The 24,293-nt window shown below is 46.4% G+C and overlaps 1 protein-coding gene across 1 annotated transcript; it reads right to left on the reverse strand.

Annotated features, from left to right (window-relative positions):
• Positions 1-786: 786 nt before the first annotated feature.
• Positions 787-22,355, reverse strand: LOC110469798 (inverted formin-2). The gene is made up of 5 exons (XM_021528920.2): positions 22,206-22,355; positions 3,738-4,146; positions 2,331-2,446; positions 1,606-1,765; positions 787-824 (listed from the first exon to the last, which is right to left on the reverse strand). Exons 2-5 carry the CDS (start codon positions 4,129-4,131, stop codon positions 787-789), a joined length of 708 nt encoding a protein of 235 aa, XP_021384595.1. The 5' UTR covers positions 4,132-4,146; positions 22,206-22,355.
• Positions 22,356-24,293: the final 1,938 nt, after the last annotated feature.

Raw genomic sequence — 24,293 nt, forward strand, 5'->3', positions numbered from 1 at the left:
TGGCCCAGCACAGGCTTGCTATGGAATTCTCCTTGGAGCTGTAACATCAGAGTGGCATTCTGACCCTTTTGCAACCAGGCTGCCACCTTCATTTTTTTAAAGTCAAGACTAATGGAAAATATTTCAGTGATGTTTTTTTTTGAAAAGCCTCCTTCTCTGTTATTCAAAACTGGATTTTAAAAAGCACAGACACTGTAAATCTGACTTTTTCAGTACTCTCAAGACCACACAGTGTTAGAATTTTACAGCTTCTGCTCTAATAAAATATTTTCTCTTCCCTAATTTTTTATGGTGTTGGATTGAGCAATTCCAGTTACATGAATAAATGCAACTCACATAAACTGCATTTTAGAATTTATCACAGATGTTTCTGATAGAACATAATTTTTAAATTACATTCAGATATACATTAGTAAATTGTTTTAGCTGGATGCTTTTGGGACCAACAGCAGCAGTGGTGTTGAACACAGCAAGCTGCTCAGTGAACCCACAGCACTGCTTCAGATTCAGTCTGAAGCAGCCTCAATGAGGACATTGCTGCTCCATCTGTGCCCAGAGCTCTGTGCATGCCATCTGTGCCAACAGCTGTCCCTGTGACACTGTGGTTGGCAAGAGCATCTCAACACTGGCCAAGTGCCTGTAGCTCCCATGAAATGGGTGCACACAGGCATGGTCCACTCCACCCAAGAACACTGCACTTCACACAACAGAAGGTTGGGTAAGTATTAAGTTTCCAAAGCTACTTCACTGTGAATCTAATTTTAAAGAAAATTTAAGTAGAGACCCTTACCTTAGCTTGTCTAAAACATCCAACAGCTGAAGCCCTGGTAGGTGTAAAAAAAAATATATAGTTGCATTATGGCCCACTTAGTACTTATTTGTTATGATCTTTATATATGTTATGCTCATAAAAACTTTTTGTAGAGAGAAAAAGTGAAAATATCTTCAGATGGCTCTATCAAAATGGGTAGAGTCATCTGGTAAATGATGAGACACCATATCTGCAGCACCTGTGTGAACCACTGCACAATCCCCCTGGGGTTACTGAGTGACACGGGCACTTTTGAGGCATGTGACCTCAGCCCAAATTAGATATTTAAAATCAGTCTGATACCATCAAATGTCCCTTGATCTCCATGGAGAGAAATGGAGCCCAGGCTCATCAACTCAGATGCACCCAGCATGTGAGGTGAATACCAACAATGGTACCTAGGAGCCTGGGATTCTAGCAGCTGGAAAGTTCTGAACCATGGGAAAGCCTCTGTGGCTCAACTGAGTAGACACAGAGTGAAGAAATTTTATCAACTCTTACAAGTAGTTGCAATATATAGAGATGTGATGGTTGGTTATAGAAATGCTCTGAAGAAGCTCAAGTGATACAGTGCTGCTGGGATTCCAGAAAAGATCAAAGCTATGGAAAAGCAGCAAAGTAAAAAAAAAAATCTGTTGACAGAAAGGCTGTTGATAATAAAGGTCAAAACACAGAAGAAAATTAGTATTTGCAGTTTTGCTCCCCAGCCTCTCCAGACACCTTATGGATACATCTGAAAAAACCCCACTTGGTCACTGACTTTCTCCAGGGAAGGGTGTAACAAACATCCTTACCTATGAACTCATTCCTGATTTGTGTCCTCGTTCTCAGCTCTTCTTTCCCCAGGATGATGGCATTGATAGCACTCAGCAGTGTCACCATGTATGGCACGTTGTCTGTGTTGGACAGCTCGTTCATTATGATGCTGAATCGATACTGCTGGTTCTTCACACTCTGTGGGTAACACAACTGATACTATCACAAGGATGGTCTATACACACCTAAATCCCATGACTGTGGGGCAGGCTCTCAGATGGAATTAGCATCTGGAATCCTCAGTTTATTCCACTGTCAACAGGACACGAAGACATGGGTAAAAGCAGCACTCCTGCATTATGGAGCAGGGGCTGGCTGGCACAGAAAGTCCTTGGAAACACCTCCTGGATCCCTTTCTGCTTTCTGGTAACTGATGCATGTACCTGAGCTCGTGGGCAGTGAAACCTGTGGATGTGGCACCATTTATTCTGGTGATCTGGTGGTGCTTTTGCTGCCAGAAAGCACCTTGTGGTTGGCAGTCATCTGTCCACACGAGTCACAGAACAGCACCGCAGACCTACACTGACCACGAAAAAATTCCTACAGCTTTCACCTTATAAACCCCTACTTCTCTTACCAAAACAATGGTACCCCTACTTTCTGTTACCAAAATAAACTTTATTTCCACCCTTTTCTGTGGTACATGGATGTGTCTGCATGGATCAAAGCCGAGCCATTCCTCCTACTCCAACCAAACACTTGCCTTGTAATGGTCCAAAGCATCCAGAGCCAAAGAGTGGCCATCTGATGAGTAAATGCACAGTGCAGCCAGGAGCTCAAATATTTGCTTTTTGACCATGACATTAGTTGTGTCAAGTGCTGTAGGAAAAACAGAACAAAACAAAGCAGAATTTATATTGACATTAATATTCTGAATCTCAGTGTCTTCTGCTACACGAATTATGAGCAGTAGTAGAAAAGAGACTGAAAGAGGGGACGCATTACAGTGGAAGATAGGAAGAGAAATATCTTAATGTACAGATATCTCATCCCAATAGCATTATGTGATGGTAAATTCTAGTGGGAACAGTAAATGCTACAGGTATCCCATTGGCATTTTGGTGCAGCTTGTAGTTATTAATCTTTTCCATGTCCCAGCGACATGCTGCAACAACAGCCAAGATTTTTCAGCACTCACAAAATTTATTTCCCATTTTCACATATGGCTATCTTCTAGAACAGCAGATAAACAATTTTCTTTGATTAATGACTCTTATTTTTTGTGCAGAAAAGCTCAATATGCATATGAGTTAGAGCAATTGTTCCAAGGGGTCCCATGCATTCCCTTTTCGCATTACTCTTTCTCTGTGAGCCCTGGGAGCTGTTGTGTTTTTCCTATATTAGAGCACAAAGAAGCTCCAACACTGAAAATCCAGGATACCCCCCGGTTTTCACAGTACAAAAATGCCAGGTTCATATTTTATATAAGGTAAGAAAACACAGGCTGAAGAGGAAAGAAGGGGACTTCAAAACTGAAGAGGGAAGCAAGTCAGCTTTCAGACTAAATGCATTTTCAAAAGCTATTAATAATGGTTTCTGGGTACAGAAGTTATTCTTCCAGCACCATTAAGTGCTGTATAATAAGTCCTACATAAGATGCCTGATGAATTTCAAAGCTAACAATGAGCCAAGTGAATGGCAGGAGAATGTAAGTGGTGTTACCCACAATGTTGCAAGAGGAGCAGAGTGAGCAGCACAGAGAGCAGGCTCTCTTGAATGCAAACATGCCACTTTCCCTCCTCTTTACAGGCTACAAGACTTTAAGCCCTTTCAGTTCCTTTCCTCTGCCCTTGGGGCTCTCGAAGACTGAATAGCAAATGTCTGCTGACAAGCAAAGGGTTGAAGATTTCTCATGCCTGTATACAGATAAGGCTGGGCTTATTACCAGCTTCTCAGTAAACTATGACAATAATTGTGTGGAAACAGCACTGGGTGGCAAAGGCAATGGGATTTCATAGCAGTTTTATTTTAAAGAAGAAAATCATCTCATTAATCACTTGTGACCAACCATTTCCAACTAGCCTGGTGCAGGGCAGGAGGATAAGCAACAGGAAAATGCCCCCCTCCCAGTGCTGCATGTGATGGATGAAGCAGGAAGGCGTCTCCTCACCTTGGAAGAGTTTTCTGACGTAGCCCTCGTTGCTCACAATGTATTCTATGCCTTTGTGGGAGTTCATGACCGCTCGCACACAGCTAATGCAGGTGAGCTGAAGCAAGGCATCAGATATCCTGGCCACTCCTCGCCCCGACAGCCTGTCCAGGGCCTCCAGGAGGAGATCCAGCCCGGACAGCTCCAGGAACTGAACCATCCAGGCATCGTCGCTGTTCTCCAGCCTCTTCCTCAGCCCAGAGTAGTTCACCACTGAGGGCATTTGCAGGAGGCGGATGCACAGCTCTGGCTCTGCATTTTCCAGGTTGGCCTCTGACTGGTCGGTCTCCTGGGGTCCGAGTTTCTCCTTCAGGGCAGCCCACTTCTTGTGGGCACCTTCCTTTTTGGCTGACATTGTGACTGGCTTGTTCTGAAAGAAAAGACAAAGTGAGAAGTTTGTCTGGAATACCAAAAACGATCCAGTAGACTTGCTTTTTATCCAGTAATTGGAATGTAAATCCCAACTACAGCAGGTCCCAGCTCTCCAGCATGTAGGGCATACACTGGAACCAGTCCTGTGTTGAAGAAACTCACTATATCCCCACTTCAACCACACACATTACATTCAGCCTCTCAAGACTCTGTGGAGAGACTTTTAGCACATCCAGGCCAGCAAATACAGCTTTAAAAGTAGCCAATTTGCAGCAGTCAATTGCCACTACCTATTTTCATGCAGTGAAAGGAAAAGGTTGGAAGCAGCATTATCAGCTCTGATCTCCTAATGCCCATTAAACCACTTCAAAATCTCACTGTGCTGGAGAGGCTGTGCAGTTTCTAAGAATTTGTAATGGGATGGAGAAATCATTTTGAGCATATCCTGCACATAAGAGCATCTGATTACCGTGTTCCTTTTTCACTTTGTTTTCTTGGGACTGATGTTGAGGTTGATTTTATAGCACTCAATCCCTTCCTGCCTGCTGCAATTGCAAATATGTTTGTACACATGGTGTTTATGCCTGATAGTGTGAGAGCCTGACAGGCTGTGAGTGCAGGTACAGCAGCAGGAGGCTGGCTACAAAATCAGCAGAGCACTTTTCTGGAGATGGGGAGCGATGGCCTGCCCCCCTGGAGAACATGGCCTGTCCAGCCAGGCCATCAGCAGCAAGGAAGGCCAGGAACTGATTCAGCACAGAGAAACTGCAAAGCCAAGTGTAACTCTTGGTGCCAGATTTTATGGTTTTAGGCAGGAGGGATCAAGTCATACAATGCAGGTCCTTTTCAAAGCTGCATGCAATGGCTCTGGCCACTGAGATTAGCTCAGTTGGTCACAGCACCATGCTAATAATGCCAAGGCTGTGGATTTGATCCCCATATAGGCAGTTCACTTAAGAGTTGGATTTGATGATCCTTGTGGGTCCCTTCCAACTCAGAATATTCTATGAATCTGTGATTCTGTTTTAAAGCTGAATTACTCCCACAGATGACAGGTTGCCCCACAAAAATTGATGCTACCATCCTACCACACCACCAATACCTCTGTTCCCCATGGCTGCTCAGCCTGCAAAGAGCTCAAAATATCCTGGGGCCAGTTGGCCCCAAAACTCAGCACTTAGGGGACTGAAGAGATTATAGGAGACTCTTATTTTCCCTTCCCAGCTCAAGCACAAGGCTTTCTAGCCCAACAATGACTAGAAAAAAATGCTTGAAAAATCTAAACTAAGTAATCTCCAGAAGGTTTTTTTTTTTTTTTTTTTTTTTTTTTTTTTTTTTTTGTTTTTTTTGTTTTTTTTTCCAAAAAGCTAAGATAAAGGATTGACCCTTTACACTGGTTGGAAAAAAAAAATTTAAAAAATCTCATTTTAAAGCCTGCTTGTGATTTTTCCTGGTGACTGTGCCGTTTAGAAAGGTCCTGGCTCCTTCCCTGCAGCAGAGCTGCATGGCTTCTGTTTTACCCAAAGAATCATTCTGGCAATCTCCCCTTGGCAAATATACAGCCAAAAAATTTGCTCACTGATTAGTGACAGGCATGATATTATAGGCCTAAATATGCCTCTTGGAAAGATGCAAAGTGTGATGGGGTAGGACACCTGAAAAATTTCTCTGAGAAAATGTGATGGTGGGACTTTCTGGCAGGTCACAGCATCAAAGTCTGCACTCAGAGGTCAAAGGGGTGGAAGAGTTAGCAGGGTTTGGTGACAGAAAATCCATTTAGAGAGCTCTGGAGAAACTCTCTTGCAGAGTTTTCTTTTGCTTCAGTGGGAAAAAAGCTGGCCAAGCACCCAGTTGCTCCCTGTTCTGTTAACTGAAAAAATGATGGTCACGATCCAAAAACATGAAGTGGCAAATATACCATCTGAGAACACACTGTACAGCTGAAAAGTGATAAAAAGGACCATAAAAAAACCAACCAAACCAATCCCCAAACAAACCTCCCTGCCAAAGCACAGGCTTGAGTTTCCAAGATTTGTCATCACTCCCTGCAGTCCAGAGCCCTTACTCACTCTTGGTAAAATTCTTTTTGGGATTAGTCAACTCCAGTCCCACCCCTGTATTCAAGCCCAGGAATCTGGGTTAGGCTTGATGCAAAGAAGAGAAATCCTTCCTCACTGGAGGGAGAGAAGCAAAAGTTTAAAGCCCCAGGTTCACAGCCCTGGGGATGGAGCAGCATCCTACACCTCTCACCAGTCATGAGGACTGCAAATCTACACTCAAGGGGCTGGAGAGGTCCACCTGCAGTCAAATTCTCCTCCAGGCTGTGCATGGAGCCCAGCCATCTCTTTCCAGAACTGGGGTCAAGCTGGACCTCCAGTGTAGAGCAGTACTGAGGACCATCTGACCTGGGTGCTGGTCAGCCCGTGGGGATGCAGAAGCAGCTGCCAACTGCAAGCTCCTCTTCTCTTGTGTGACTTCTTTTTATACTCAGCAAATCACTTTTTTCATTTGAACATGAATAAACATTTCTTATCCAGCCAGATAACAAGACAGGCTGACTTTTTTCTCCCAGATGTATGAATGCCTCATTAATTGTATTTGTATGATACTGTATCAGCTACAGCAAGTCAGAGAAATTACAACAGCATTATTGACCTCAGGCTTAACTGATTCCTGAAAATTAAGCTTCACCAGTGCAACAGGAGACAGGAAATACTGAGAGAGCATCCTGTTTACCAGCAGATTTGTTCTGAATTATCCTTCCCTCCCACCTGCTCTGCACAGATGTGAAGAGATGAGAAAGAGAACCGGGAAGCACCTCTCCAAACAGTCCTGGCTTGTGTTTTTATGCACCAAAATGAACAAATTGGATTGGTTAAATATTCTTCCCAACAGAGAGCACACCCTTTTTGTAGGAAAGCATAAAGGTAGCTAATGTATCTAATTGTAAAAAGGGAATAAAATAAACAGGAGCTGCATGATATAAATGGAAAGGAAATGAATATGGAGATGGCAATACGACTTTGCAGATGGTGTGATAAATCTGTTTACAAACACAGATGAGAGTGATATATTGTGAATGCAACATCTTTCCATATTTTCCACAAAGCAAAGTGTTGCAAAGATGTTCAGATACATCCTTAAAGGGCTGCTGGTTTTGCCTTTTATCTCTGCCCACAGGAGCTTGTTAGCAGGTAAATGATCTCAGCAGAGTGAGACAGACAAGGATTGAAATGGAACACATCTATCTGGCTGGCTCACAGAGGATATTTAGACTGTGTTGGCCAAGGGAAGGAAAGTGCCCTGACAAAACCAGACAGGACTGCTGAATACACCTCACCTTTTGCCAGAAGAAGGGGAGCTTTGCTTTTGGTTTCCCAGGGCAGAGAGGGGGCTGTGGTGATGGAAGCAGTGTCCCCAGTGCCTGTGTCTGACCGTGCCTGCAGCACCCACGCTCTGCCTCCCCAGCTGCCTGCTCAGCACTGGGGCTGGGTGCTGCTCCCTGGGGCACAGCCTGACAGCGTGTCTGTGCTTGCTGCTGTGGGGACACTCACAGCCACAGCAAAGTACAGAGTACTTTAGATTAGATTAAAAACCTTTAAGATCATTGACTCCAACCATTAACCCAGCACTGCCAAACCCACCACTAAACCACGTCCCCAAGTGCCACATCTACGTTCCTTAAATACAACCCTCTCCTCATCTTCTTACCCTCAGAAGCTGTTTGGCCCTGATGGGGAATCACAGAATGTTAAGGGGTTAGAATGCACCCTAAAGATCACCTAGTCCCATTCCTCCTCCCATGGGCAGGGACATCTCCCACCAGACCAGGCTGCTCAAAGCCCCATCCAGCCTGGCCTGGATGCCAGGGCTGTGGCATCCACGACCTCTCTGGGCAACCTGTGACAGTGTCTAGCTACCCTCACAGTAAAAAAGTTTCCCCTCTTTGAATCTGCACTTGTTACTCCTTGTCCTGTCAGTACAGTTCCTGATAGAGAGTCTCTCTCTGGCTTCCCTGTAGGCCCCCTGCACATACTGGAAGGTTGCTGCAAGGTCTAAATGAGCATCAGTGTAAAAGTACTCTTAATTTTAGGAGGTTCCTTTGGGAAACATAAAGATATCCTGAGAGCTTGTGTTCTTGCACATGGCAACAGCAACATCACAATTCATGGTGCCAACTCCTTGGATCACTGCGTTTGCAGAGTTATAATGTTCCCTGCATCCGTCCAACCTGGTCTGTAAAATTTTCTCCTCCTTTCTTTCTAAATCAGGTGCTTCCCAGATTCAGTTTTCTGTGCCTCTCTGTCCTTCAAGTCCACTCCTAGGGAGATGACATCTGTGGGAGATAAATCAGGGTACATCAATACTTCCTCCATCCTGTGAAGCTGTGGAGAACAGAGCTGCACAGCACAGCTTTCAGTCTAAATTATTACATGCCTCCAGGATGACACGGATCACAGCAAGGACTGGGGAGGACATGTAAAAAGAGATTTCTCAGGGCAGCTAAGCATAATTGAGTGAAAACAAAAGGGAGGAAAACTGCAGGTCAAACTATCCTGATTTTTTGGGGATCAGATCCATTGCCTATGTAGAAGAATAGGACTTGGGGGCTGGTGTGTGTAAGGGGGAACAGCAGCTCCTTGCTGCCCTTTGAAGAACTCTGGGAGCATCCCAATCCCACATGCTGCCCTCACAGCCCTCTGCCCCCCTCCACAAGACTGCCAGGGTGAGAAAAGCTCCTTTATGCTGCTCAGTCCTGCCTCCCTTCCATGCCTGTTCCTGGCTCTCAGGAGCCTGTTCTGCCTGGCTGACTGCTAATGACAGGTTTCACTTCTGGGGAGCTCCAGTTTTCCCTCTGCTGCTGGGAATATGCCAAGCCTTTGTATTTTGCAACATGTCAGACTACTCAGTCCCTAAAAAGAAACAACATCCTGGCTTTGTGCTTTCCAAAATCACTTCTGGAAGTGTGATGTGCTTCCTTCACCTCACGTTTTGCTTTCATTTGTGCTGTTTTCCTGTGCGGCGTTGGAAGAGCTCACCCACATCAAGGCCAACAAACCACCCTCCCATGCACCAAGATGAGTTGGGGAAAACCACAGATCTCTATTTTAGACACCAACCTGACCCCCATCAGTGTTTGTAGGAACCAGCAGCATTTTCAGTCTCCCAGGGCAGCATGGTGGGAAATTTAGGCAAGCAAAGCAAAAGCATGGTTTGCACAACAGACCTTGCCCCAGCATGCTAACCAAGTGCTGCTCCATCCTCCTGCTGCCATGGCCAGTGGCCTCAGCAGTCTTTAGATCTACATATTCTGTATCAGAGGCCAGAATGTGTGATTTATGATCAAAAAATGAAAGGTTTTGGAATGAGTGCCCACTCTTGCTCTTCAGTACTGAAGAAGGTCTCTGGCACGCTGTGCTGTGCTTTGGCACAGCCTACAGGAGCTCTCACAACACAACCCAGGTCAACTGTGGCCTCAGCAGTGCTGCAAACCATTATGGGGAATATTTTATCTTTAGGAAATGAGGGAGCATGGACACACACCCTGCTGCAGCTGGTGGGCAGGAACTGTGCCATCCACACTCCGACTGGGCCTGGCACTGGGCTGGCAGTGGCTTCTGCTGGCAGCAAATTCCCAGAAAAGAACTTCAGTGCATTGACAAACAGTGGCCACACTGGTATAAATTTGTATGTATTTTGCCAGTATAGCTTATTCTTTCACAAATAAAGGAAAAACATGGTTCTGATTCTGTCCCATTCACCACTATTAGGATGCCACGTGCCAGCACAGCTTTTCTTTCCTGGGCAACTACAGACTACACTATTGTGTGATGTCTCACAAAATGGGTAAATGTGTCCATTCAATATGTATTGGTAGCACTGGAGTTGCACCAGGTTTAACCCAACCATACAAAAAAAAAAAAAAAAAAAAATTGCCGGTGCCTTCTTCCTCAGTAAATAAACAAATTTCTCATTGGGCTGCTGAAGGACCACAAACAAATCCAGCTCAAGTGAGATGCTCAAGGACATTTATGTCAGGATCTTCAATGGCCTCTAAACCCTTATTTATAGCAGAGGTTCCATGAGCTTAGCTTCAAATGAGTTTGAAACCACTCTTTGTTACTATAAGTGTGAAGATACAATAATCACTTCCCTTAACGTGGTGAGCCAGCTTTAAACCAGACTGGTGCAGCTGTCAGATTTTGTTTCTGTAATGGCCACTGCCACTTGGGGGGGAGAGAAACTGTGTGAGTGCCCAGTCAGACCAGTATCAGAAGCTTCCCATGGTGGGTATGAAGCCTGGGCACCCTGATGTGCCACCACAGCCCTTGGCAGGCACAGCAGGCTCCACGCTGGAGGGATGTGAGTGGTGGCCAGCCCCCAGCTGGGCTGCACCAAATGGGGCCACCAGTGCTTCACGCCAGTCCTTCCCCACTGCTGGGAGCCAGAGACACATCCTGACTCCAGCCAGAAATGAATGGACTTGGGTTCAGATCCCATGAAAACTCTGATGGGAGTAAGGTGGGTCTGGAGTCCCATCAATCCCCTGCTCCAGTGTCCACATGCTCAGGCAGGAGCAGCAGCTCCATCTACCAGTGATTTCAGCACCATTCAGCATTTTGGGATGCAATTTATTATTATCATTTGGGGCCATGTGAGGAGCAGAAACTGTTACCCAGCAACACGGACAATGCAGTGGTAACTTTCTAAGACTCTTGGCTTCTGCTCTGTGGGAAGCTGTCACACAAGCAGATATGAGAGCCAAAATCCTTTTATTGCCTTTTTTTTGTTGTTGATGTTTTAAAAAATCTCCCCAGGATGCCAAGAGGACAGAGAAAACTGTCAGAAGGAAGAATTCCTACCTCAGAGCTGAAGCCAAATGATTCCATTGTCTCTCCCACATGGAAGGATACTTCTCAACAAGTTGTGTGATCCTTCCCTTCCCCAGCCAGCTCCTTTTCTCCTTCTCTCATCAAGCAACCTTTAGTCAAGATACTGTAAATCCCCAAATGAGTGTCTTTATAATTCACACCCTCTAAGAAAGTTCAACAGGATGTCAGTGTCTGATAGCATGCAAATACCACCCTCCAGAAAGGTCCAAGAAGTAACTTTTCTGTAACCTCCAGGGAAGGCATTTGCATGTCATTTGTCACCCTCATTCACCCTGTGGGTGTCACTTCCCAGTGGGCTGGGAAGGTGGGAGCCTTGCCCCCACTCCATGTCCGAGTCCCAGTATGAAAAAGCACTCCTGCCATGGGGTGACCCAAAGCAGGGAAATCACCAAAGCAGGGCAATGATCTGGCAAAGGAAAGGAAAAACAATGACAAGGAAAAAAGAGAATGCAGGGTGGTCAGGGTGGTGGGATGGAGAGCACGGGTGTGGGTGGGGACAGCCCCTTGCCTCTTGCATAAGCTGTGCTGGGTTTTCCAGCTTTGTGGCACCAGAGCTTTAAACAGGGCAAGACCTCAGGGGTCTTTGCAATGCTGGAAGAACCAGGGCAGCCTAAAATACTGAGGATGTCTAACCCAAGGCTGCCTACCCTAGGAGAGGGGCCACATGGCAAAGGATGGGAGCTGGGAGCTCAGGCAGTGTCCTCTGGACCGAGCTCACTCAGTCACAAGAATTCTGCTCTCATTGGGCACCACCAAGGTCCTGCTGAGCTCCAGCCCAGCTTTTATGGGCTGAGCAGGCTCTGAAGACATTAAAAGCTCTTTTCTACAGAAGGTATCTCTGTGCCTTTCTGGTTGATATTTCATGTAAAACTAGTTTGTGAGCCACAGCTGCAAAATGCATCCACTCAGCCTCTTGGGAAGTGTTAACTGAAACCCAGTCATTATTAAATTGTGAATATTTCAACATGGCCTATTTCAGTATAAGCCTCCTGTGTAGCTCAGGGGTAGCAATTAGGCTTCATATGTTTATTTCTTACTCTGTGAGGTTCTACCCTGAACTGAACCTCCCAGATCAAAAGTTGGAACCCACATCAAGAGTCTTCCTGCCTTAGGTGGGAAACTCCAGCCTTGTGTGCATGAGCATGACTCCACCAATATTAGAAATACATTGATCTGTCTACCCTTAAGTCCAAATTCAGCTGGCCTTTAAGAGAACCAAATTGCCCCCATGCTTTCTAATTAAAACAGTTTTGTCATAACAATGTAATGTCCAGGGAAATGACTCTGCATAATTCCCCATCCTGCCATAGGAAACACTCTGGGGGTGTGCCCATACAATCCAAGGCTATTGTTAATTCAGGATGGGTTTTACAACAGCAAATGAATGTCCCTTTACATTTCATGCACTCCTGAAGTGTAATCCCCGTGTTCAAAAGATTAGTCACTAATCTGGCTCTTGAGAGCAGGACCAGTCTCACAGCAGGTTTTAGGGGAAAAAAATTAAGAGGAAAAAATCCTGCAAAGAAAGGATTGTGATGGTGCAAATTCGTCCTTGAAAACCATGGAAGCAACATGAAAGGTTATTAATCAGGTCCCATTACGTTTCATCTGAAGCCTGGATCTGAGAAATATTACAGAAATGTTTCTCCTTTTAGAAAGGTTCCATCATTTCTGACATGAAAAAACCCCACCCAACAAAATCCCACCAAAAAAAAAAAAAAAAAAAAAAAAAAAAAACCAAAAACCCCAAAAGTAAAAAAGCAGAAGTGGAGAAATTGGGCTGAAAAGCAGGAAAACCAGCTCTCAGGCTGCACTGCTCCTCTGCAGGCCACATGAACATGAGCTTTCAAGTTGCTCAGAAAGAGGGCTAAATGGTTTTCCCCCAGTAAATCAGCCCAATTTTACTCCAATATTCTAGCAGACGATTTGATTCCTCTGAATAGTAACTACACCAAAATCAAATAGATTACATCAAGAATTAAGAATTTAGTTCCATGCTAGGTCAAGTATAGCAGAGATCCTCTAGTTTTTGAGTATCACTCTGCTGCCTCTGAATCACAGTGCACTGGCTTGACTGCCCACATGGCCAGTCCACAAAATTCAGAAATCCAATTAAACAGACATAAATACAACCCATTTGCCTTAAGGAATTGGATTATTCCTAATTACAGCAATCAGTGTCTTCTCGCTGTTCTACATTTCTGTGACAAATTTATTCCTGTGCCAGTGTCTTTTCAAGGAAGTCATGTCGAGGGTTTTGGAAAGGGAACACCCAGCTCATTTTGGGCTGGCAGAGACCTGTGCCAGCCAGAGGTCTGCTGCAATGGCTCTTTCTAGGTGATCATGTCTAAAATCCCTCTTCTCACTAAACATCAGCACAGATGTTATTCAAGAATGCAAGGTGCAGTATTCACTTCTGCATCTCTGTGATGGATTTTGTTGGATACTCTGGCATCTATGGGACCAGTGATAACAACTATATGTCTACAGGGGAAAAATTAGGGAAATAAACTTGGATAATGCAATTTCTCTGTTCATTTGAGAACTGAACTCTGAGTTAAGTAAGCAGAAGGACCAGAGTCAAACAAAGTGTTAAAATGGCACTGAAGGGGAATTAGGCATGGATGAAGACATACAAATTTAGGGAGAGAACAAAGTAAAATTTAAGGGAAGACCTACCCCTGCCCACAGGACCTCTGACCTTTGCAACATGACCTTACGCACTGGGTACAGCAGGAAATGCCAGAAGAGCTACTGGGATGTAAATGGGGTGAACTAATAATGACCTTCCCAGGTATTGGGACAGCATAGTGACAACAGTGACAGCAGCCAGTTTGCTGCCTTGTGGGGAGCAGAGACATCTGAGCATCCCCAGGAAACCACGGGAGCGAGACAGGAACTGCAGAGCTGACTGCTGCTGGCTCTTACTGAATTTCTCTACTCTCCTTGAAGACTGACATCTCTCCAGCTCTCTTGTCACAGACCAGCTCTCTGATTGCTTTGTGGCTGAATGCATTCACTTTAGAGGATGTTAAAAGGAGGGGGGAAAAAAGCCTTCTGAAGTAGTCTTTATCTGATGAATACTTCCGATAACAAAAATAAAGGACTCTGCAACTGCCAGTAGCATATTTCTGGGAACTGTATTGAATGGGGCTGATCTGCTTAAAACATCCATAACATTTGCTCTGCAATTCTTTTGATAGGAATATTCTGCAAGAAAGAAACATGGGGAGGGTGCACAGAGCCATGTACAGGTTTCCAAAGGATGTATGTGCTCCTAAGCATAGGTAAGGTGCCTAATATTTGTTTATTTATCCTGCATACGTGTAGTGCACCCGTGCTAAGCCTGCAGGGGAACAGCTTAGGCACTGCCAGGATAAAGGGTGCCACGGCAGCTGAACTCTGCTCCTTGGTACACATCCTGGTGCTGCAACAGCAAAAAGATGTAATTACAGAAAAAAGACCTTTCTGAGCCCTGCCCCAGAGGAGAGAGGCAGGCAGCTCCTGTCCAGGGTTTAGCTGTGTCCTTCCAGCACAAGCACAAACCCTCCCCACCTGCACAAGGGTGAAGATCTTCAGGCAGGCAGGAGCTCTTCCCTAGGAACCAGTTTGATGCTGAAGGCCCACAGAGGAAAGGGCTGAGGGCATCACTAAGCCAAAGAGCTACCCAGACCCATATTTACTGACATCCCTTCTGAACAAAGCTACCAAGACACCAGAATGGTGCAGAAGGAGGAAGTGTTTTCCCAGCTGTTCTCCAAACAGGTTGCAAATGCGATTCCCTCCTATGGGATCAGCTTTTCCATTCAGCTGCTGCTGAATCACAGGGGTTGGTATCTCATCTGGTGAACAGCCCAAATGCAAACATCCTGAGTGTTTTTGTTCAGATAAGGCTGACCACAGCCAGGATTCCTAATGGCATGGGCAAAGCAAGTATTGCACACATTAAGAACAGCCAGGTACTGCCAGGTACTTTTCTGCTTGCTTGTGTGAATATGAACATTACCAAGGGTAATGAGAGAACCTGCTCAGCTGCTAATTCAAGAAATTAAGCATTTGAGCTGTTTAAAATAAATCCTTGAAAAAGGTTGGCTTAGCATGATTTCAACATTAATCCACTCCCAGAGATGCCTTCAGAGTATTTTCTCTGCTGCTGGGTAAAGAAGTTTGAAGAGCCTATTTTATAACACAGTAATCCTAAAACATTAACGGGTTTAACCTTTCATTTTGCTGTAGTACTAATTCCAGCTGTTTTGAGAGGGCTTAAAATTGTCCCCTTAGATACTAACTTTCCAGTTCCAGCTAAGTCTTTGTATTAATGTGAAGAGATTTTAGTACGGCCCAACCAACTGGGGATCATGGGAAAGGTCTCATGCTTGGTCAAAATAACCTTACTACACAGGCAGGATACTTAATGATTATCATTTTGACCCTTTTCAGTTTCTCCTTATCACTTTAGATACTGTTTTGTTCTTTGCAAACAAATCGGTTCTTCAATCACATCCTCAGGTTTGCATAGTCCAAAGAGTTGCAGTGCTTTATGCCAGCTGAACATGTGGCTGTCATTAATCTTCAAGAGGAAAATCACTATATTTGTCTGATAAGTTAATATAGAATGAATATTAGGATATAAATTTATAAGTGATTCATCTCTTCACATATGGCTTGCTTTCTTACACGTGTTATCAGAACAGGGGTTTGGGAATTACAGGCTTGTAAATCAATTCAGCTTTGTGTTAGTCTTTTCCCTTCCTTTTTAGATAAATAGAGGCCTTATTTAAGGCTTGCTAATGTTTATGGAGGTTCAGTCCATTTCCAGTAATGGAAACAACAAAACCCAAAATTTATCCCCAGGCTTATAAAAGAAGCTTCAGAACTGGATAAATATAAAATAACTCATGAATATTGGACAGCTTGTTCTGAAATGGGAAACTACAGCCCATCAGTGCATAAACAAGTGAGCACAGCCAGGCAGGCTTGGAAAGCAGCCTTCCAAGGGGGAAATGGAGCAGCTCAGCCAGTTTTCAGATGAGAGCTACTCAGGGAGCCTGCTGCCACATCGGCATGACACAAACCAGAAAGGAAGCAAGTTATAAAATGTATCAGGGAATAAAAACATTTGTTCCCCCGTTCATCTTCATGGCAGGCTCACATTTGCGCCATTTGTCGTATAAGTCAAGAAGAAGACACATTCACAAATACTTTCTAAATTGCAGAGCCCACTGCTGACATGACAGGTAAATATTGCATTCTTACAGTTTCTTACTCCGTGTGAACTTCTTTGCTCTGGCTCAGAGCAGATTTGCTTCACTGCATTGTGCACCCAGTTGAAAGTTAAGCCGACCAATTCTAAAGGATTTATCTTTTTTTTCTTTTCTAAATGGCAGAAGTAATTAATCTGCTTCAGAGAATGAATCAGCCTTTTCTGAGCTAGAAACACACAGAGGAGATTGTGGCTGTTTCTGGGGCAGGAGGGAAGCTTGCTCACACAGCTGTGGGCTGTGAGGGGGACAAACCCCAGAGCTGCACCCCAGAACCCCCCAGTGCCACCCCGTGCCCCCAGGGGACCCGCTGGGACAGAGGGAATGGGCTCAGCACTGCAGTGCTGATGGAAGAGATGAGCCAGTGCACAAGGAGTGGTCCAGGGAGGGCTGTGTGGCTTTGCCTCTCCTCCTGCAGCCCCTGCGTGGCACATCCAGCCTGTGAGGGCTGCACCCACTCCTGGCAGTAAATCCTTTGGCAGCAGGGGCCATCCTTTTATTTAGGTGAAGCACCTTGATCTGGGCCAGACGGTGGGATGAGTTCATTTGCCACGGTTTGACTTCTCAGTAGGCTGTGGGAAGAAAAGCGCTGCTCACAAAAGCTGCTGTCCTGTGCTATGGGAACTTCTGTTTCCAGCTGGGGCCTCTGTCAGAAAATAAAGCTAATGCTCAGCTCACTGCTTCCAGCCAATGCTCAGCAATGACTTAACAGAAAAGCAGGACAAGCAAAGAGCAGACAGCTCCCAGAAAGGGGAAGCCAGCAGAACACAAGCAGCACGGAGATAGCTGCCTCATTAAAAATAATGCAACTTAACCCACGGAGCCGAGCCTAACAGCGATGCCTTAGCTGCACTGACAAAAGCAGAGCTGCTCACCAAAACTATAAATTACTAAATAAATAAATCAATCAAGATGATGCAAACCTCATTCATTGATCTGGAGAAAGGAAAGGGGCTCTGCAGCTGCTGCTGCCCTGGGGGCTACTGCTGCTTCCCTCCCTTCATCCCCTCTGCCAGCCGGGGTGTGCTGGGGAGGGGCTGTGCCCCCAGCAAGGGAAGGGCTCCCCTTGCAGTCCCCAGGACAGCAGTGGGGCTGGTGTGTCCCTCCCTCCCTCGGGAACACAGGGAAGGGGTGGGACAGGTGGCTATGGCTCCCTGTGCAGAGCAAATGGGACTGGAGCTCATTTGACCTCTGCAATGGCAAAATCACCAACACTTTCCATTTTAAAGTACCACTAAATATAGAGGTTCTATGGTTGCAGGATGCCTTCTTTCCCACACTTTCCTGGAGCAATCTCCACATTTCTCCGATGTCCTTGCTTGTAAAAATGTGACTCAGCTTTCCCATCTGGAAAAGTGGAGACCCACATAGTTTCAAGGTGGCCAGCTGCCACAAGCGATGTCCTATGTTAGCACTAGCCATCAGCCTGGGAGCAGCAGAGGCAACAATGGCTTTGCAAATTGGGTTTGGGGTAAAATCAGTGTCAGAGAGTCTGCAGGTACTCTGTGAGCAGCAATGCAAACCACCAGCTGAAACTTTCCTTGTGTACCTTGTGGGGAAGTCCTCAGCACCGAGGAGTGACTGAGGACACCTGCTCACAAACTGATGGAACAGCAGTGCAAAGAGCAAATCCCTGCTCTGGCCTCTAACATTCCACAAAATGAATACTGTTCACACCTCAGCTGAATAAAGGTCTGGTAAAAATAACAAGAGGGAAGTCAATGCCAAGTAGCACCATCTGGTGATAATTACTACAACCATGCCAAGTTCAACATCAGGCCTTACCAACTACAGCATTTGGCAGCTCTTCATTTGTCTGTTCTTGTGACACTGGACACAGTGCTGGAGCAATGTCCCTTCTGAAGCAATCTGTTTCTTTTGTGGTCATTAAACATTTTGGAGTCAGCTGAGTGACTCCAATGCTGGAATGAGGACTTCATCCACTGTCTCTCAGTCCTTTCTGGCTTTGTCTGGTGTCCTGTATCAGCTCAGCTGGTTTTTCAGAGACCTTGAAATACACCATCAAATGCTACAGAGCTTTTTGCAAACACTACTGCTTACTTAAGATTCTCATTGATCTGTGGCTCCAGCATTCCTAGTACTTTGAAATGTCAGCTCAGGTATTAAAATAGTAGAAACAGCTGAATCCATTAACAATATGTGTTCATTACATCAAACAGAAAACCCACCATGCTGTTAGATGCCCTCCTGATGCTTTCTGCAGATGTGAAAGGCTGACTGACAAAGCAGCAACAAATGTTCATCTGCCACATCACACAATCACTTTTAATTTTGGGCACTCCTGTAGATGCCAGGCAATGACTCAAGGCCTCATGCTTGAACCCCACACCCTACTTTCTTCTGTATTCATTTTCATAAAATCACCTTATCTACCACTGGCATTATCTGGTAGCAGTCATAAAACTTATCTGTTGCTCATTATTATTTTTTCCTAAGAAAAAGGAGCCAGAGGATACTTGCCCTTGACAAGGAATCTGCTAGGCACTGAAAAATCACTCAAATGCTTTTTTTAAGCATTCCCAATTTGTACTTCACTCCAGTCCTTAAAGCATGCCTGCAGAACTGGAACCACTGGAATGGTGTGACAGCCCCACACCAGACCTGTGAGCATGAAGCTGCCCTTCTTTAGAAGGAGACAGTCAAAACACAAAATTTGATGTGACTTGTTTCTGTCCCCAAATTTGTTCTTAGCATTTTGGTTGGCAGCACAGGACTGGAGAAATCTCAGTAAAATTAAAACAGAGATTGTTTGCCCATCCTGTTGCAGCACTTGGTGCTCTCAGAGCTTTTTCTAGCCATTGGGAGGGGAAGGCAACCTCTGCAAGACCAAGCTCATGAACACTGCATGATAAACTGCTCACAGGCAATGCTGAGAAACACTGGAATAAACCTGGGCTTGGTGGATAATGCCAAAGGGATTATGATATATTAGGTCAGAAGCAGGTAGTCATGCACTGAACATGAGGGGTATCATGCTGCAGTCTACCTTCTGCAAAATATTTAGATATTTTTCACCTAGTTATATAAAAAGCAACAATGTTAATGAATGGAGTAGGGATAACTCCTTATGTTTATCAGCACTTACCAACTGCAGTATTTTGGACTGAGCAGAGCTGGATTTGTCCAGTGTCACTGTGTGACCCCATGACCTGAGTTTGTTGGTTCAGTGGTATTTTCTTTGAATCATTATTGATAGACCTTCCTGCAAATATTAAGAGCAAGGATATTCAAGTGGGAGCTTAACCCAAGCTCAGACATGAGCACTGAGTTTGCCTGAAGTTCCTTCAGCTGTTTCAGCTTGATGAATGCTTAGCTCACTGCCCAACCTGCATTACTGTGCTGCAACCCACTGCTGAATTACACCCATCTTCTACTCATGGTTACAGTACAATGGTGGGGTTAAACATCCTCATCAACAGAATAATTACTGCAGAAAAACCCCACATCTAATAACTGATGCCATGGAAGTGAATTGGGTGGAAAGAAGGACAAAAGCAAACTTAGCTTGCTTTGGTAAGAAAAATTTTCTGCTCAGCTACTCTGGGAAAACTGTCCAGCATACCTGGCACACAAGACAGGGATAAAGTTCAGCTTACAACACATTTGAAGCCATTTTCTATCCAGTCCAGTGAAATCAGAAGTTTGCAAACAAAAGATAAAGATTTGTAATAAACAGAGTACAGACCTAGAAGGATCAGACAGACATTGAAATGGAAGGAGTCAGTCTGAGTCTAGCAGGGGTCACTACTGCAAGTGAGGGAGATTCCATCCTACTTAACTTCTCCCTTCATGACAGAGCAAGTGGGAGAAAGCTGAGGGAATACTGAACCAGCACAGAACATGGGGATATGCAATAAAAATGGGATCAACAGAATGACTGGAATACAATGAGAGCTGACAGCAGAAAACAAATGTCAGATGGACACCTGGAGAGGAAAATCTCAGCTTCCCACCCCCCATCACAGGACAGGAGGAGCCTGAGGAGGAGGTTAATTGCAGCACCTACCTGGTGAGGGATTTATTTCTAGGTGAGGTGTCAAAACATGAGGAGCACAGGACCTCTGAGTCCTGCAGCTCTGCTCATCCACAGGGAACTCGGAGATTAAGAAGCCCAGCTCAAAATTGCCAGGGATCAGCAGAAGCTGGAGCTTGCTTCATTAAAGCAGACAGCGAGTTGTAGCTTGTTTGGCATTGCACAGTAAAGAGAAAAGCATGCAACTCCTATTTCTACACAGATAAGAGAAAAGCACCGGACGGGGAGAATGAAGCAGACATAGTGCAAATACAAAGTAAGAGAAAGCCATATATCAGAGAAAGGATTATAATATAAGTTCAATTAAGGTGTGAAATTTCCCCTTCCCAGAAGGCTGGCAACAAATGAATTACAGTGGTGTGCAATAAGGCATAATATCATTCTGTGTTTAGATTTGCTGACCTGCCAGGTCTCTTCCTGTCCTACATATAGATTATCTTTTATACAATGGGTCTTGTACACTGCTTGCATTTTTTCAGCAATATTTTTGGATGACAGCCTAGAATGGGATTATTAACTTATAACAGGACAAAAAAAAAAATCTCATATCCTCAGATTCTTGCTATCCCTTCCCCCCTGCCCTTTGGTTTTGGCAGCCTCTGTTTCGTGGAAAAATAAGCTTAAGTGGATGGAAGAGAAATTAGATTAGTGGCCAGACAGCCCAAATTCTGAGCAAGTTCAGTAGGACAATGGCAACCTTACTGTAACTCTGCTGACCCCAACTTTCCTTTTCAACTAACTCAAGCCAGAAATTTGAGTTGCAGTCTACTAGGGAGCTTGGGGTGTTTTGCACTGTGTTTACCCAGAGAAATTCTTCAGTCTTAAGAATCCAAAAAAAGAACGTACAGTTCCACAGTGCTGATCTGGTACAGGGAGGGACAACCACAAGCACCGTTTTGGGGTATTTCTTCTAAAATCAGTATGTCTGAGCACTCCTTCCCCACCCACGAGCTCTGGAATTCAGCTCTGTATACTGATGTTGCAAGAAGCTATTTAATCACTGCAGAGTTATTGAGCAGAGGGGAGGATGAGGCTGGAGAGAACTATGTGGGAAAACCGGGCAGGACTTGGGAAACCTCGCCTGAAAACCACTGAATAACAAAAAAGAATTCTACAAAATAAAAGCCTGAAAGTGGCCCAGCGCAGACGCAGGCACAGCATCCATCCACTCCGCGCTGGGAGATGCTCTGCCAGCCCTAGGCACAGAGGACCACATCCCGCCCGCACATCCCACCTGCAAGCCGCACACGTTGCACCCACACGTGCAGTGCGGCCCGCCTCACGCCCGTGCACCGCGCGGCCGCACCTGCGACCCGAACCACATCCCGCAGCGGCGACCCGAACCACATCCCGCAGCGTGTCCGAACCCCGCAGCGTGTCCGAACCCCGCAGCGTGTCCGAACCCCGCAGCGTGTGCCAGCGATGCAGCCCGGACCGCCTCCCACCTGTGTGCGCTCCACTCTCGCACCTGCAATCCCGGCTCCATCCCACTCACATTCACACCGCGCTGCTGCATCCGCAGCCCGGACCGGCTCCCACCTCTCCCGTGTACCCTCAAAGCGGCAGCGGGGCCCCGTCCCAGCGATGCTGCCGCACCTGCAGCCCAAACTGGGTCCCACCTACACTTCCCGGCTGCTGTCGCGCCTCCATCCCCCTGCGCTCTGCCATCCCTCCTGCGGCTCCGAGCCGCCCCGAGCTCCTTCCTCGGCGGCCGCCGGCCCGTCCCACCGGCCCGTCCCAGCGGGCGGCAGCGGGGCACGGCCGGCCCGGGCTGCAGCCCCCGGAGGGGTTCAGCCCAACTTCTCCCGATGCCGCTCCCGCGATCGCCCCCGGCGGAGCTCGGCCTTACCGCGGCGGCTTTCCTGCGGCGGGGACGGCACAGACACTGCTGCGGGCAGGGACCCTCAGTGCCAGCGACCCTGCTGCGGGCAGGGACCCCGACGGGCAGGGACCCCGAGCGCCGCGCCCGCAGCCGCCGGGCTCCGCCGCCCGCGGGAGCCGCGCCCGGTTCCGGGGCGGGGCGCGGGCGGGGCGGGGGGTCCGGACCGGCCCCGCCGGGGAACTTTTGTCTCCTCCCGGCCGGGGGTTCCGCCGCGCCGCCCCAAAGCCCCGTGCTGCTCGGCGTATTCCCTTGTCGGCCCCGCTGCCGAGTCCTGGTCTCGCCCTGGCAGATCATCCCCGGGAGAAGAGCTGCCCGTCCCCCTCGCTGCAGAGGGGTGCTGCCCACCCCGGAGGGCTCCCCAGTGTGCCCCTCCTGTGCCCCGTGGGCATCCTGGAGGAGAGCGCTGCCCCGGTGTGAGCGGCGCAGCCCCGCCCGGCGCGGGGACCTCTCAGTCCTGCCCTGGGGTTCCGATCCGCCGCCCGGGGCTGCGAGCTACGGGGGGATCACGAAAGATGGGGACAGGCTGCCCAGGCGGTCAGAGACCCAAGGGATCCCGCACCCTCCTCTAGGGACCCGGCACCCTGGTCTCTGCAATGTAAGCGCTTCACTTCTAGCATGGAATCATCGCGTCGATCTCGTTGGAAAATACCTTTAAGGTCGTCGAGTCCAAGCGTTAACCCATCATTGCCAAGCCCACCACTAAACCACATCCCCAAGTGACACATCGACGTGTCTTTTAAATACCTCCAGGGATGGTGACTCAACCCCTTCCCGGGATAGCCTGTTCCAATGCTTGAATGTTGTACTTTGCACTGGGCTAGTAAAGCTAATATTTGAGCATTTTGCACAGATTTTGAGTGTATCACCATGTAAACATCTAGTCAGATACTCGCCTAAAACTAAAGTCAGTACAAGATATTAGATATTAAAACTAGAGACTAGCCTAAAACTAAAGTCAGTACAAGTTTAGCATGTGGTACTTCTGGTGGGCACAGTGGGCCACCCAACCCAGCAGAAGAGAAGGATGCCTTTTCCATTAGTAAAACACATCAGATCTAGAGATAAGCAATAAGGCAGGTGGAGTTAAGCTAAATATTGACAGCCAAGTGGAGACAATTTGGTGGAAAATTGTTTCCCTTCGTGGGTCAGAAGTGCTATCTCCTATAGGCATTAGGGGCATGAGTCAGTTCTGATTTCAGGCAGAGCCACTCAGCTTTGCCATCCAGAGAAAACCTGTCAGGGAAAATCATGGAGGGGGGGAAATAACTGATAAAGGGCAGCTGCAAGACACTGAGAGCCGAGCTGAGACCACTGAGTATGATTACAGGTGACTGGAGGATAGTTACAGGGTAAGAACACAGGGCTGAGTACTTCTGAGACTTCAAATTGGAAAATGAGACCTGAGCTTTCACTGTTTGCTCATAAAACACTCCTCTGTTTTTAGTGGAAGAGAAGACAAATGGAAAAAGTCTGCTGCTCTCAGAGATGGCAGTTAACCAGAGTGCCTCATAGTTTCTTCTTTTGCCCAAAACAAATGTTTCTAATTGGTATTTTATGCAGTACTCAGGTGGTACATACTTAGCTTTACAAATCTACACAGTGGGAAAAATGGATGTGTCCCCTGCAATCTTTCTCTTTTGGGTATAAAATTGGTTTTGAAAGAACTATTTGTTTTTTAGGAAATAGAAATTGTCTTTGGCTGCTGCTGCTGTTCTTGCTTTAGCCTTTTTTCCATTCTCTGCAAGTTTTTGCTACTTTGGTATATAAAGAAGAACAGGGAACGTAAATCTTTCCTGCTTGAGAGTATTTTTCTTCTTCTTTGTGTTTGTCTGCTGCCTTTGTATTCTGGAGGAGTCCTGCCAGGGTTCACCATATGGAAGTCAGACAGGTGGGACACCTTGATGTGGCCCATGGGACTTCCCCTCCTGCTGCCTCATTCATATGCTCATTTCAGGCATTTTCAGCATCAGGTTTGTGGCCTCTGTCCCTCGTGGTGACTGTAACTGTTGGGGCAGTTGGGCCATAGATCCCTTAATCCACTTCCCTGTTATGTCC

This window comes from Lonchura striata, chromosome 6, assembly GCF_046129695.1.
Source record: "Lonchura striata isolate bLonStr1 chromosome 6, bLonStr1.mat, whole genome shotgun sequence".
NCBI classification, from domain to species: Eukaryota; Metazoa; Chordata; class Aves; order Passeriformes; family Estrildidae; genus Lonchura; species Lonchura striata.